We start from the raw sequence: 15187 nt of genomic DNA, 5'->3' as shown, positions 1-15187 counted from the left end.
CACCATTTTGAATTATATGAAAAGCAGTTAAAATCAAACTCCTCCTGGGATTTTTGAGCAATCTGCACAAAACTGTCTACACATGTACTTTGGACCTATGCCGACAAAATGGCGGGGATTTTTTCTAAGTGAAAACATTACGCTTTTATGAGCCAATTAATATTGCAGTTTTATGAAAATTATTCGTCTGCCCCTAACACATACATGCAGACTCACATTTGTTTGAAACTTTGCAGTAATCAGACATGCAAAAGTGTCACTTTTCAGCTACAGCCACCTTTTTGAACCCAAATAGGGCAATTGTGTGACACCTGACCCGAAAGAAAACAACATGTTGTCACCTTTTTCACCTCGGGGCTGTTTGCATGCCTGAGTAATGTAGAGGGTCATTCCAAATATCACTGAAACCAATCTTACTCCAATTGGTCAAAGGGGGGCGCTATAGCAATTTTTTGAAAATGCAAACAAAAGCCATGCTTCATTTGGCCGACAGCCATGAAACTTGCTTACACATGTGCCTTGACTCATGAGGAACACATCTATCACTTTGACCAGTAAGCCCGCCCTTAGATTGTCCGCAATTTTGAGCAGTTTGAAAAACACTTAAACCCAGGATTTCTGAGCAATTTGCGTGAAACGCGTCGTGTCATCTGTGTGAGCTCCTTTTTCACCAGTTCAGGTCTGTTAGTCCAATGGTTGATTGCTAAACCATCTGCCTTGCAACCACAGGGTCGCCGGTTAAAGTCCCACCTCATGCAGACTTTATTTCAATTGCATTGCACACAACATGACTGTATCAATTAATACATGTGCAACTTTAAAACAAATAACATTTTTTGAGTAGTTGTTTTTTATGTATGACATACTTTCTTGTGAAAATAGCCGATCTACAATCTCACAACTTTTCAGATAGCAACGCTTTGTGAGCTTGTAGATTGACTATTTTCATTAGTTTTGGTACCGAGGAGACATCACATTTCTCTATTGGTAAATGCTTTGTGAACCACTGATCTTAGTGTTAGTGATACAGGGGCTCCGTTCATGGTATTGAGTGTTCGATTCCTGTCTGTGGCCATGGATATTGTAGGCTTCATTAAAAAAAAGCGTGATTGCATTTTCCTTTCTCACTGACTAAGTCTGTGGATTGAATAGCTCAATCAGTAAAGTGTTAGCCTCTTATTCTTAAGGTCCCTGGTTCAAACCTCACTCAATGCTGGCTACATTTAAATTACATTGTACAAAACATGACCCTGTTAATTAAAACATGTGTAATTTTTAAAAAATAACATGAAATGCTTTTTTGAGAGTAGTTGTTTTTTATGTATGACTTACTTTCTTGTGAAAATAGCCGATCTACAATCTCACAACTTTTCAGATAGCAACACGTTGTGAGCTTGTATATCGACTATTTTGACTAGTTTCCATTCCGAGGAGACAAAAAAAATCTGTTTTGTGAACCAGAAACAGAGGCTTGGTTCATAACGGACGGAAAAACGTATAGATATCAACAGACACCATCAGGGAGGCCTAGCTCTACCCAGCCCCTGGTGGACTGTAGGCGCTTCATTATATGACCATTCACAGAGCTCCCGGCTTCAATTTCATTCCTTTTCCAGCCAACCAAAAATATCCCCCTTAATTTCCCTTCATTTTCCTCCCTCATTTCTAGCCAATGAAATCTCCCCCTCATTTTCCTTCCGCATTTCTAGCCAATGAAATCTTCCCCTCGGCTCATTTGCCCGTTTGCCAATGAAAACCCGACCCTCACCCCTTTCCCCAGCCAATCAATGTGATATTTACCCGCCCCCTCCCTGCACTCTGATTTCCTCAACGGCGGCCATTGTTGTTTACATGGAGGCTGAAACTCTATGCTACTCTAATATGCCACTAAATTAATTATAGGCACGGCAAGAAAATAATAACTGTCTCTTGGTGCCGGTTAGACCCCAATAACATTTCGATTTTATGTTTTATATGTTTTTGATGACATTAAGACCTGGATTTTTTTCTGTCTCACTGACTGTGACAGCATAGGTCATTATGCTACAGTGGTCACACAGCACTAGCAGCAGCAGCAGCATACAGGTAAAAGTGCCTTTTATTTTCCACGGAAACGCCACTAAACACATGTAACATTGTGTGTTAAAACTGCCAGATTTTTTTTTGGTCAGCTTTGATCAATAGGATAGGATAGGATAATTCCTTTTTAACAGGACGTTCATGAAAGTCCTTGCGGGCTTGTTTCCAATGAGGGCCTGTGAGCAATTAGGGGTTAAGAGTCTTGCTCAGGGACATATTTCATTTCATCGACACATATGCTGGCGTGGCCTGGAATCGTACCTGGGGCAACCAGGGCCTCTGGCTCCCTAGGCGGGCTCACTAACCACTCAGCTATGGCCGCCCCTTCATATATTCCATTGTTCAACGCCAACAAGGAGGACCATGCTAACGAAATTTAGCGCGTTAGCATCGTCTATTTAAATAAGGGGTTAAAGGCTCTGTGAGGCAGTTTATAACATGGTAAAGCAAACGATTTTATGCTCAAACTAGAAAAAGTGCTCCTCGGAGCACAAGTCTCCGCCAGGTCAGGTACGTTATTCTGGCCTCCTGGTGGCGCTATAATAGGCCAATGTGAAAAGGGTGCCATTTATTCTTAGGTCTTTCACGGCAATCAGACACTGCATTCATGATTTGAGGCATTTTGTTCCAAACATTTTGCTAAATTAGACCTGCTGGTGGCGCTATAACAGGCCAATGTGAAAAGGGTGGCATTTCTTCTTCGGCCTAGTGGGAACACGGAAATCGCAAGCTGCGTGCATAGTTTGAGGATGGAATATGGGAAATCAGACAGATTCGTGTTGATCACATGACTATAGAGATACTGTGTACCGATTTGCATGACGTTTGGATAAAATCTGTAGGAGTAATGTAAAAAAATGGGTTTTGCACAAATCGGCCTCCTGGTGGCGCTATAACAGGCCCATGTGAACAAATTGGGGCAGAGGTTCTGAATTGGCATCCAGGGAGTGTGTGTGCACAGTTTCGCAGTGACCGGGCCAACGGTGCCGGAGATTAGCTGCTAACACACAGACAGGACGGACACACACACACACGGACACACGGACGGACGGACGGAGGGTAAAACATACTCTCTCGCCATGCCTTTCGGCCTGGCGGAGACAATAACCTGGTGAGTTGGTGAATACAGTGGATTAGTTTTTAGATCGATCGGGGATTGTATAATTGTGTACTGGGCTGTCTGCAGCTTGGGCTTAAAGCTAACAACAGTCCATGTTAGACAAATGTAATGATTCATAAATATACTCACTGATCACTATCATGCTCCTTAGAGTGTTTAGCTTAGTTTAAGGGTCTGATTTGTTGAAAATAGCTGATCAACAAGCTTGTAGATCAGCTATTTTCAAATAGCTGATGTATAGGGTTTATAGTGGCTAGTTGATGCTATATAAAAAATAAAACATTTAAGTCTGGGGACCTACATACTTACACCTAGAACCCCCATTCAAACTTTAAAATGTTCATCTTAATGTGGACATGATTGCCTGAAAAGGAATCTTTGAAATGTTTCATAGTTTTAGAATTGTACTCCTTTAAAAGTTCAGAGATTTATAATGGAGGTCGATGGAAGATTTTGGGACCTAAAAAAAACACTTTCACCCAGAAATTCCATTCACAGTTCAAAAATTCCACCTTACTGTGGACATGCATCCTTGAGATGTTTTACTTTGAAATGATTTGTAGTTTTTGAAATATTTAACTTTAAGCGCCCAATGCATTGTCAATGGCACTGTGGAACTGTTCCACAGTGTTCCACAGTTACCAAAATATTGGTAGATAACAAAATGAAATGAAAAGGTTTATCCTTTCTTCCTCTCTCATGATCGGTGGAAGTGGAAGAGAACAAGAGGATGAGTGGAGGAGAAGCACTGAATGAGAAACAGGTGAAGGACAGAGACAAGTGGAGGCTGTGAAGGGTTAACAGGAACAGGGATATGGTCAGTTATTCTAATCCAGTAATGTGAAAGCAGTTTGGTGGCACACCTCTGCAAATCCTTCATTCAACACGACGTGCAGAAAAACTGAGAATACAAAGACAGGTGAGTACAGCAGACAAGGATTTATTATTCAGTAACGGAGAACAAAATGTATATTATACTGTAACATGATCTTTCCCTGTCTGTCAATATTATTGTGCTCTATTTAGGCCTGTCACAATTATTACATACTCGTCTAATCGCAATTATTTGAGATAATCGTCATTATCGTTTCCATGTTGAAAGATTTTCACACATTTTCAAACATAAAAAAAGAAGAAATAGCAGATCTACAAGCTTTCAACGCGTCACTTTGTGACGTATTGTAAGCTTGTAGATCAGCTATTTCTGCTTTTTATTTTACATGTATAAAAATATGTCAAATATGTCAATAATTTCTTTGTATATTTTAGTTATTTGTCCAATCTTCCCTGTGCAATTTTTGATTACAGAGACTAAAATGCTTCATATATTCCATTGTTCGACGCCAAACACACAATTAAATCGTTAATCGCAATTATTTGAGTGACAATTAATCGTCAACTTAAATTTGTAATCGTAGCCTAGCTCTATTCCAATACAATCCCAAACAGATTCATAAGAACTACATTTCTTTCACTTTTATTCTCAGTGTGTAGAAATGGCATCTGCCAGCAGTCTCCTATCTGAAGAGCAGTTCCAGTGTTCTATCTGTCTGGATGCGTTCACTGATCCAATCACTACTCCATGTGGACATAACTACTGCAAAATCTGTATCACACATCATTGGGACCGTAATGACGTGTGTAAGTGTCCACTTTGTCAAAAGGAATTCTATCCTAGACCAGAATTCTCTGTTAATAAAGTCCTCGCAGAGATGGCTGATCAATTCAAGAAGTCAGCGTGGCTGAAAAACACTTCTAGCATGAATCAAGAACCTGCTAAACCAGATGAAGTTTCCTGTGACGTCTGTACTGAGACGAAGCTCAAAGCCCTGAAAACCTGCCTGGCGTGTCTGACTTCATACTGTGAGACTCACCTGGAGCGTCATCAGAGAGTCACAGCGTTAAAGCGACACAAACTAATTGACCCTGCCAAGAACCTGGAAGACTTTATGTGCAAGAAACATGATGACAGACCTCTGGAGCTGTTCTGTAAGACTGACCACATGTGTGTTTGTCAGTCCTGCACTGAGTCAGACCACAAGTTCCATCAAATCATATCTCTGAAAGAGGAATATGAAGGACAGAAGGTTGAGCTGGGAAAGACAGAGGCTGAAGTTCAGCAGATGATCCAGACCAGACAACTGAAGATTCAGGATGTCAAAGACTCAGTAGAGCTCAGCAAGAAAGATGCAGACAGAGAGATAGCAAACAGTGTGCAGGTCTTCATTGCTCTGAAGAGCTGCATTAAGAGAAGCCAGGCTGAGCTCATTGATGTGATTGAAGAGAAGCAGAAAAAAACAGAGGAAAATGCTGAAGATGTCATTAAAGAACTGGAACAGGAAATTGTTGAGTTGGATAAGAGAAGCTCTGAGCTGAAGCAGCTCTTACACACTGAAGACCATCTCCACCTTCTCATCCTCAAAGACGTGCCATCCATCAACACCCCTCCACCCACCAAGGACTGGACAAAGGTCAATGTCCATCAGTTTCCACACGTGGGGACTGTGACGACAGCTCTGGCTCAGCTGGAGAAGACATTCTGTAAAGAGATGGAGAAGCAGGTGCGTGATGCTGAGCTGATGGGGATCCAGCGATATGCAGTGGATGTAACTCTGGACCCAGATACAGCAAATCCCAAACTCATCCTGTCAGAGGATGGAAAACAAGTGAATTATGGAGAAGTAAAGCAGAATCTACCGTACAACACAGACACAGAGAGATTTTACCCAGGTACCTGTGTCTTAGGAAAACAAAGCTTCTCCTCAGGAAGATTTTACTATGAGGTTCAGGTTAAAGGGAAGACTGACTGGGCTATAGGAATGGCCAGAGAGTCCATCAACAGGAAAGGGGAGATTACACTGAGGCCCAACAATGGTTACTGGTCTATATTGTTGAGGAATGGAAGTGGGTACAAGGCTGCTGCTGTCCCTCCTGAGCCCCTCCCCATGAGAGAGAAGGTTCAGAAAGTGGGAGTGTTTGTGGATTATGAGGAGGGTTTGGTCTCCTTTTATGATGTGGGGGCAAAAGTTAAACTCTACTCTTTCACTGGATGCACTTTCACTGAGAAACTCTATCCATTCTTCTGTACATATCTTAACTTCAGTGGTAAAAACTCTGCTCCTCTGATCATCTCCTCTGTCCATCACACAGACTAGACTAATCCTCAGCTTCATATAACAATGTTTCATTTACAAATGTGTATGGAAGGGTTAAATATGTACGGCAACAAATGTGTACTGTATATGGAAGGGTTCATTTCAGTCAACTGTCATTTCCATTCAAGCCATTTAAACTGTTGTTCAAAACAGACTTATCCTATTGAAGATATAGAATGTGATTCTTCAAAAGAATTCTAAATATGTGCAAATGTTTTTTGCACTGCTTGAACTTTATTCACTTTCTAGTGTTTGTAGTGCAAAAATGAAAAATAAACATTCAAGAATGACACTCATTGTGGATTTTCTTTTCTTAGAATGTAGACGGTAAAATCCTCATTGTTCATTTTGTAAGGGTCCATTTGTGCACTCTCAGCGCAGAATGTCTTTTTCAGTAAAAATGTCCTGTATTCAAAACTGTACTTGAGTAAAAGTACAACAGTATTGGCATCAAAATATACTAAACATAAAAGTGGCCATTATGCAGAATGACCCATTTCACAATTATATTATTGGTTTGTACTTAGTAATGTATTATGTTATTCACTTTAATGTTGCAGCTGGTAAAGGTGGGGTTGATTTTAAATACTACATGTGCTACTAGGTGTATAATATAATATTTATCAGTTCATCTATGTTTTGTATTAATAATATAATTGTGGCAAAGTAGCTACTTACTAAAACTGTCAAATAATTGTAGTTCAGTAAATACAAATGACAATATTTGCCTCTGAGATGTAGTGGAGTAGAAGTATCAAAAATAATAAAGAAATACAAGTAAAAGTACCTAAATATTGTACCAAAGTACAGTACCTTAGTGAATGTACTTAGTTACGTTCCACCACTGTAACCTGACTTGATATTTAGCTACAGTATGTGTTATTTTCCTACTTGCAATTACCTATTGGGTCACATTTGACACAATGTGAGCATGTTCAGATAAGTGGTGAACACAGTGAACCACTACCAAGACATCCTCTGCTTGTTTTCCAAGAGCTTTTCAACATTTCCCCTGAGACACTGGCTTGTAAAATATATTCCCAAGTAATGGGGCTTGAACACATAGTCTCTGAAACAACAACCATTTTATTTCAATTTAAAGAAATATATCAAAAAGAAAACAGAAGTAAAAATAACTAAAACTGTGAATGTCATGTAATTGCTTGGATTTGTTAGACAACAAACCCTATACGGGTAGTTTTTTGTCCTTAGGAGACTACATGGATGTCAGTACTGTATGTGGTGAACATTTTTGGGTGTAATAGTCACATTTAGTCATACACTGTAGCTTTCGGTCATACTAAAAAGTAATTTGACATACTAAATAGTATGTTAGTATGCAATTTCAAACGGAGCCTACAAAATAGCCTGAATTTAGTATGCATCTCACATACTATTTAGTAGCTACAGTACTAAGCTTTCAGACATACTAATAGTATGTTGGTATGGGATTTCGGACAGGGCCTACAAAATAGCCTGAATTTATTATGCATCTCACATACTATTTAGTAGCTACTAAGTTTTAGGACATACTAAGATTTCGGACGGGGCCTACATCCCTGATTGGCTGATGGCCGTTGGCTTAAGTGATTGGCCGAGCTTCATGTAAAGTTTGTGTCGCATAGCCAATATACGGTGTCAGTGAATGCAATGGAACAGAAAGTAGACAGAAGCCATAATATGGAAGTATTGTATGTGATAGATAGAAGATTGGCAATGTTGGTATCTGTAAGGCGCCACCTTGTTGTTGGCTATGGAATATTTGTGTTAGAGCCAGACCGATATATATCAGCCATTATGCATACGATATACTGTATATATTGGCAATTATGCAGCGGATGTGTCCCAATTTTTAACAACTTTCAACCTGGCGTCCCTATTTTGGGCATGTCATTATAGGCAGAACTTTTCAAACGTTTTTGCAAAATTGCGACGCAATACGTCACGTTGTGAGATGGGAGCTTGTAGATCTTTGATCAAATCTACATTTTCAAATTGATTAGAATTGCTTATTTATTTTGACAAAATATGTGTAAAAAAAAAAACGGTCTGAACTGTGTTCCCTGTGGAATGAGGACCAAGTAAAACATGCCATCTGAAATATGGATAATAAAGGAACAGAGACAACTTATGTAATATCTTGATGTAAGCTTTACTTTCAAATCCTGTTACATTTAGAACTGGCAATTTGAACATAAAATAATGCCAAAGAAAAAACAAAAAAACAAATACAAAAACCAAAAAAGTACAAATTATCTATTTACCAGTTATCATCACAAACAACCCTGTACAGCCCTAACAACGGAGTAATAAAAAAAGCTTTTTACAGCACATACCAATGTTTTTTTTAACAGAGTGCCAAAAAAAGGAAAAAGAAACAAAAAAGGATAGTTGAGCCTTTTTCTAATCATAAAATACCAGCCAAACTTAAAGCTAATTGATTGTAGACTGTGCAGTGTGATGCTAACAACTAAATGCAACCGAGGAAATTAGCTCAAACAATTAAGCGCTAAGAACTAGAGAGAAAGAGGGAGGAGAGAGAGGAATAGGGGACAATGTCATGCATACTCTGAAGTGCTGAAAAGGTAGTCGCGCTTTATCGTTCAAAGATTTTTTTTCTTTTTAAATAAAGTCAAATCACTGTGCCGTTTACATTTAGGCAACAAACCCATAGAAATAAGTGCTTAGAAATACTGTTGCTGGACAGAGCCCTGTTGCCTTTTTTCCATTAAACTTGAAATTGAGGCATGGGAGAAGAGGATCAAGGAAGTGCAGTCATTCTTGATTACATAACTGTTATGCAGTACTAAAAAGGCAAACAGTTGAAAAGGTGTCAAAACAGACACATTCTTGATCTTTTAAATATTTTCTTTTGGACCCTGATAATTAGTCTGACTCATTCTCAGAAGTCTCAGGTGGTTTCTATCCACCAAGTGGCACTAGAGTATTAGAGATAACGCAGATAGTACAAGGACCTCGATTGAGGCATCGCTGGACACTGACAAAGTAAAGGAACCTAACACAAGAACCAAACCACCCCAAGCAATAACTTGAGAGAAGGCCATGACGGATTCGATCCTAATATCACGTCCTGTAGTTTTTAAATTGCATTTTGGTCTTGAAAATGACACGTTCTCTGTCCAATCCACATTTCTTTCCATTGATTTAATTAGAAAAATAAAAACATTAACAACAAATAAACAAACAACTGTATACTTAAAGTATACCAGAAGAAAAAAGGTGAGAAGCATAAAAACAATCCCTTTACAAATAAGAAACCATTTTGGCTTGAAGACCACTTAGGAACATGAGCGCTTTCAATTATGGGTAAAGCTTTTTTCCTAAATAAAATGCTTGTACTATGCTGCCCTATCTCACAAACATACTAATTTTCTTTTTTTGTCCAGAATTGTATGGATAAATACATATTCTTATAATCAAAAAGTGCAGCACTGTGCAAAATTGGCGAGAACAATTTAGCCTGGGACCTTTGGCTCCCAGGGAGAGCATGACCTCCACTGTCTAATTCAAGCAATTTGTATTCATTTGCCTTCTCCAATTTCACAGAGGCAGAGACCCTCAACACACTCGCCTCCCTTCATCACCCAAAAGCTCACACATGAAATCACGCATGGGACTTGATTGAGCCATGTTGTAGCAAACCTTTCTTTTTTTTAAAGCCGCTGTCTTGATTTGAATGACGGCTCAGATAGCTCATGTTTAAACTTTCCTAAAATAAAATAAAATAAAATTACAGGAGGGTCTAAGTGCTTTTGGCTTGACATTGTAACCAAGTTAAGTGCAATTAAAAACTCAAAAAAGGTGGAGGGGGTGGAGTTGGGTGGGGCAGAAAGCAGTACCGTGTCTGCCGGTCTAAATAGAAGCCGCTCCATCACAATTTCCTGTACAAGTGAATGGCTCGCTTCTTCATTGCACCTCAGCATGTCTCAAAATGGATTCTTAATGAATGTTAGTAGAAAACACTTAACTATGATGTAAAAGGCTCAGTAAAAAATAAAAATAAAAAAACCAAACAGACCAATAATAAAAGACACAGAAGGCCACCAAACACGCCACTTTTCTCTCTATATACCGGCACAGAAACCACCTCCCTGCTACACTTGTTTCTGTATCACTTTCTCATTTACATGAAACAAACAAAAAGAAAAACAAAAATACATTCATTCAAGTCATTTTGGAACAGTTCTTTTTATACACAAAATTACAAAAAGCTCCAAAAAGCACCATTGAATCGGCCTGTGGTGACCGCTAGCGATGGGCAGCTAGATACCTAGCTAGCCCAGAGACGGTCACCTCCACAAAACAGTTATCTCATATATCTCATCTAAATATACTGTAGGTGTGCAATACATAGTTCTGCATACGATGCTAGCCCGATAGTCAGCCTGGTCTCAGAAATCATGATTGAGCCATTCTGGCTTGTAGGGTCTGGGGAAGAGGATTTCCTCACTGAGTAGCAGTTCAGCTTGTTGGGTTTGTGACTCAACTCCTTAATGAAGGCATAATATGACTGAGAGGACATTTAAGTGCTTAAAATGGCAAATTAAACAATGGCAGAGTAGTCGAAGGCATTTTGATTAAAAGGTGAAGAAGATGTGGCCGGGAGCGTACCTATTATTAACCTCAGCCCTATGTTCCAAAACTAACCCTAACCCCAAGCTTACCCCTAACTGAGGGAACATAGGGCTGAGAGAACATAGGCATGACTACCTGTGGTCGTATCGACTCTTGGGGGGGGGGGTTAAAAAATCTACCTTGAACTAATTATTAGTAATAAAAAATATGCCTATGCAATAGGCCACATGAAATACAGTATATCTGCCTATATTAGCATTACAGTAGCTTATATATTTTGGCAAGCTTATTGAAAAATATAGATAGGTGGCAGGCTAGCTACAACTTGCTAAACAATGTAAAGATTTTTGGCCTTAACCAACAGGCTTAGGATTGTTCACTGTTTTAGCACCAACTAAAAGATGCAATACATACACAGTAAAACCCTGTTAATTTATCTCTGAGAGAGTGTACATTTGTACAGTCTCAGGTTAAATTTACACTGAGGATTTCACAGTGTAAGAGAGTGGAGCAGAGTGTAGATTTTGAAATAAGACGGCTGACATTTCTGAGACACAGAAGTGACTTCAGGCTACACCTTATGAACATGTATCACCATTATTACAAAACCCAACATAACCAAAGCAGTGGGAAGGGGAGGGGAAAGAAGGATAAAAAACTATGTACAAGATTGATAAATAATTAAGTGCGTGGTTTGAGGCGTTGCTTTGGAAACGAGCCTTTTTTCTCTCCTTTTTTTCTTTTTTGTTGAAAAAAACATTCCGTTTTGTTGGTTCTGTCCACGGCACGTTCGCTAATACTTCCGGAGAGTATGTCCGATTGGCCTCGTCATGACGTCAAAGCTAGCTGAAACACAGAAATAGGCATGCTATCTTGATGCATAATAGCAATAGACGAAAATGCACTAAAATGTAGCACTTGCAAGTTTTGTTTCTTCTTTATCGAGTTTTATCTTGTCAAACAACTGAAGACAAAAATATATATATATGTATATATAAAAAACGAGAACTGAAGATACGTTATTTTCCTCAGATAATGCAATTGGGTCCAGGTCATTCAGAAGTTTAACAGAAGAGAGCATAAGACAGAGAGAGAGGGAGAGAGAGTAGTAGTAGTAGTAATAATTCAATTGATAGAACTGATAAGAAAAGCAGCTTTTTGATATAAATGCATTTTTTTTAAGCACATACAGCCTTTTTCTCTAATAAATGTTCTTTTTATTTTGTTTTTTTCAATAGGTTTTGAGTCTGTCTGGTCCAGCTTATTGTGCTGGTCTGATTGGAAAAAGGTTCCTGCTCCCAGTGCTCCCAGTGCAGCGGCTCCAGCGTCATTCACACCACTGTCTACCGAGAGCTGGGGGAAAAGGGGAAGGAGGATAAACAAGATGGTGGGGTGAGGTCAAACGGTCTTGGCTCTCCTCTCCATCAGTCCCAGGTAGGCCAGGAAGGAGTGTTTCTGAGCGGAGGGAGGAGAGCGAGAAGGGGACGAGGAGGTAGAGGAGGAGAGGTGGAGAGGGGAGGTGGCGGAGGGCCGTGATCTGGGGAGGAGTGGCGAGTTGGGATGCGGCGCCCATTGGAATGTGAGGCGGCTGTTTTGGGCGAACAGGGTGGTGAGGGGGATCAGGTGGGCCCGCTCGCAGTTCCTGTACTGCTCCAAGACGAGGCGGGAGGAGGAGGAGTAAGAGGAGGAGGAGGAGGAAGGGGGGAAGAAGAGGGAGGAGGGGCTCCTCAGCATTCTCCCGGCGTCGCTCCCGTTGGCGTTCCCCAGACAGCGCTGAGCGGCGGGGGGCGGGGCGTCCATGTGCCGCGCCTTGCCCAGCGTGAGTGACAGGGCCACGGACTGCAGGGCCTGCGAGGCCGTGAGGCTCATGAGGGGGCTGCTGCTCCCGCCGCTCCCCCCGCCGAAGAGGAAGAAGGGGTCACGGCTCCTCAAGGACGACCTCCCTGGTGACGTATCCTCCGACACTAGCAGCTCCTCCTCTCCGGGCTCCTCTTCTTCTTCCTCCTCCTCCTCCTCTTCCTCCTCTTCTTCTTCTTCTTCTGCGCCTCCCCCGTTCCCTGCGCCTCCTCCGACTCCGCCCGGCCCCCCACCCGCCCTGGCGCCCTGGTGTTTCTTGAGGTGGCGGCTGTAGACAAAGGGGTGTGTGGTGGTGAAGGGGCACTCTTGGCAGCCAAAGGTCTGGCGCGGCGCGTGCTTCAGCTTCTTGTGCAGGTTGAGGTTATCCTTGCGCTTGCAGCTGTAGGAGCAGCGGTCACAGTGGAAGGGCCGCTCGCCCGTGTGCACGCGCACGTGCTCGATCAGCTTGTTGGCCGTCTTGGAGAGGTAGCCGCACTGCTCACACTTGTAGTGGTTGCCCAGGCGGTGGCCGCGCACGTGCGCCTCCAGCGAGGCCTGGTCGGGACACAGTGCCTGGCAGATGCGACATCGGTACTCCAGCTTGCAGTGCGTCTTGAGGTGGCACTCCATGGCCGCCGGCCGATTGGTGGAGTAGACGCAGAATGGGCACCTAGGAGTATTTAAAAAAAAGAGTAGGAAGGGGGAGGAGTGAGCAGGGGAAGGTGGGATTTAAGAAGAAGGCGGAGAGAGAAATGGGGGGGGGGGGGGTTTAGGGGGAAGGTACAACACACAACAGCAAAGGACAGTTGAAATAGGAGAAGCTAGCACGAAGCATAATACACACCAGTTGAGATTGAAAAACACAGGGATGAAGAGGAGGGGGGTGAAGGGATACAGTGTATGTAACGTGTACAAAACATCTATATTTAAAGGCTTATGTGTGTGTGTTCATGGCAGTATGTGTGGTAGTTTTAGAAGTATGTTTGTGACAGAGGCAAGGTGGGGTACTGTGGTTGTGTGTGTGTGCGCCAACAGGCTGGAGAAAGGAGGATGGGAGCAAGTCAGACATGAAAGGAAATGAAGAAATGGAGTGGCACTTACATTTAAATAGCACCTTTCATCTGCTCTGGGCCCCAAAGTGCTTCACAAACCCTGCAGAACAGAATCACCTCAGAAAACCTCGAATGTTCAAGGCCCTCTCTCCCTGTGTATGTCCAACACACTCCTACCTATATGGATACACTTCACATGGCTACAAGTGTTTCAAACCAATCTACAAAACGCCCTCTTGACCTGGACTGAGAGGGCAGAAAATGTATATGCTATTTGTGTGGATTTTCAACCCCCCCAAGCTGACACTGCATACAGCTCCATTATAGCTCATTACACTTGTTTGGCTGCCCCCTGACTGCCTTTGGTAGATCAGTTTAGTTTACATACATCATAAGGGCTTTGTGCAGGGTTAGCTGAAAGTGAAATTGAGTCCCTTCTATCTGTGGAAAGTATCCATTAGGACACCAAAGTTAATGTGCATTTGCTGCCAACCTGTGTAAACATGAGGACTACACGTAAAGCTACATCTGAGCATTTTTCTCCTTCCTGGAATGATATTTTAAATGTCTATATATTAGACAATTATGATTATGGTTTGTATTTATCCTTTTGGTCTAAGTGTTTCTATGTAAGCGGTTACATTTTTAACGCTTCAAAATATTCACACAATAATGTCACATTCACTCGCCCCTACTCTAGCATTGCACGTTAAGTACACTAATGGCTATACACACACTGATTCGATACTTGTGCCGTCAGCTACAGGGACTCGCATATGATACAGCTCAATAGTAACTGTCTGTTTACAACTTTGCTGGGTTACCTGTGACAAACCCCCTGACGGTCTAAACAGAAAACAAGATGCGGAGGACACAGAACTTTGTTCATGGCAAGATGAGGCGGCAGTCATAATGATAAATCAATGGTTCTGCAGCATGCACAGACTGTTATGAGAACTGAGGGGGGAAAGCACAAAAAAATGACTACTGCATTACTTGAAATGAAAATTTTGAGGAGGAAAAAAAAGGGTCTACAATTGTGTTTACAACTCTTCCCGGTGTGTGTACAGACACTAAAGCCTGTATTCTTCTCACTAAGTGTTTTCATGTGAGTGCAAGTTCTCAGAACCAGAGACGTTTCTCTACCAGTAAAACAACTCGACAGATCTCCAACATTTGTTTGCCTATATGGTCCATTTATGTGTCTTGCTCAGAGGTGCAGATTTAGCTTATTGCGTGGCGAGTCTGACAGTACAGTATGTGCTGGCATTGCTCTACAGCTAACAGATGGCCTTACATGTTTCCATAACAAGCTGGGAACAGGACATATACATGTCACAGTACAGCGG

At 41.5% G+C, this 15187-nt stretch overlaps 2 protein-coding genes across 5 annotated transcripts in view; one reads left to right on the top strand and one right to left on the bottom strand.

Annotated features, from left to right (window-relative positions):
* The first annotated feature begins 4056 nt into the window (after window positions 1–4056).
* Window positions 4057–6640, top strand: LOC308105343 (E3 ubiquitin-protein ligase TRIM39-like). Its single transcript, XM_080456003.1, has 2 exons — window positions 4057–4118; window positions 4687–6640. Exon 2 carries the CDS (start codon window positions 4696–4698, stop codon window positions 6352–6354), a length of 1659 nt encoding a protein of 552 aa, XP_080312129.1. The 5' UTR covers window positions 4057–4118; window positions 4687–4695; the 3' UTR covers window positions 6355–6640.
* A 3096-nt stretch (window positions 6641–9736) lies between these two features.
* The window catches only part of znf827 (zinc finger protein 827), a 106247-nt gene continuing 100796 nt past the window's right edge, over window positions 9737–15187 (bottom strand). For 3 of the 4 annotated variants that reach the window (XM_080412805.1, XM_080412807.1, XM_080412806.1), the window contains exon 14: window positions 9737–13456. In XM_080412805.1, the coding sequence (XP_080268931.1) occupies window positions 12349–13456 (1108 nt within the window). In that variant the 3' untranslated portion in view covers window positions 9737–12348. Of the gene's footprint in view, window positions 13457–13887; window positions 13939–15187 lie in introns of all 4 variants that reach the window. The other variant, XM_080412808.1, reaches the window with a different exon arrangement.

Source organism: Gymnoscopelus braueri, assembly GCF_963280865.1.
Source record: "Gymnoscopelus braueri genome assembly, chromosome: 2".
NCBI lineage: Eukaryota > Metazoa > Chordata > Actinopteri > Myctophiformes > Myctophidae > Gymnoscopelus > Gymnoscopelus braueri.
The sequence above is the reverse complement of the archived record's forward strand: the minus strand, read 5'-3'. Positions and strand labels throughout refer to the sequence as shown.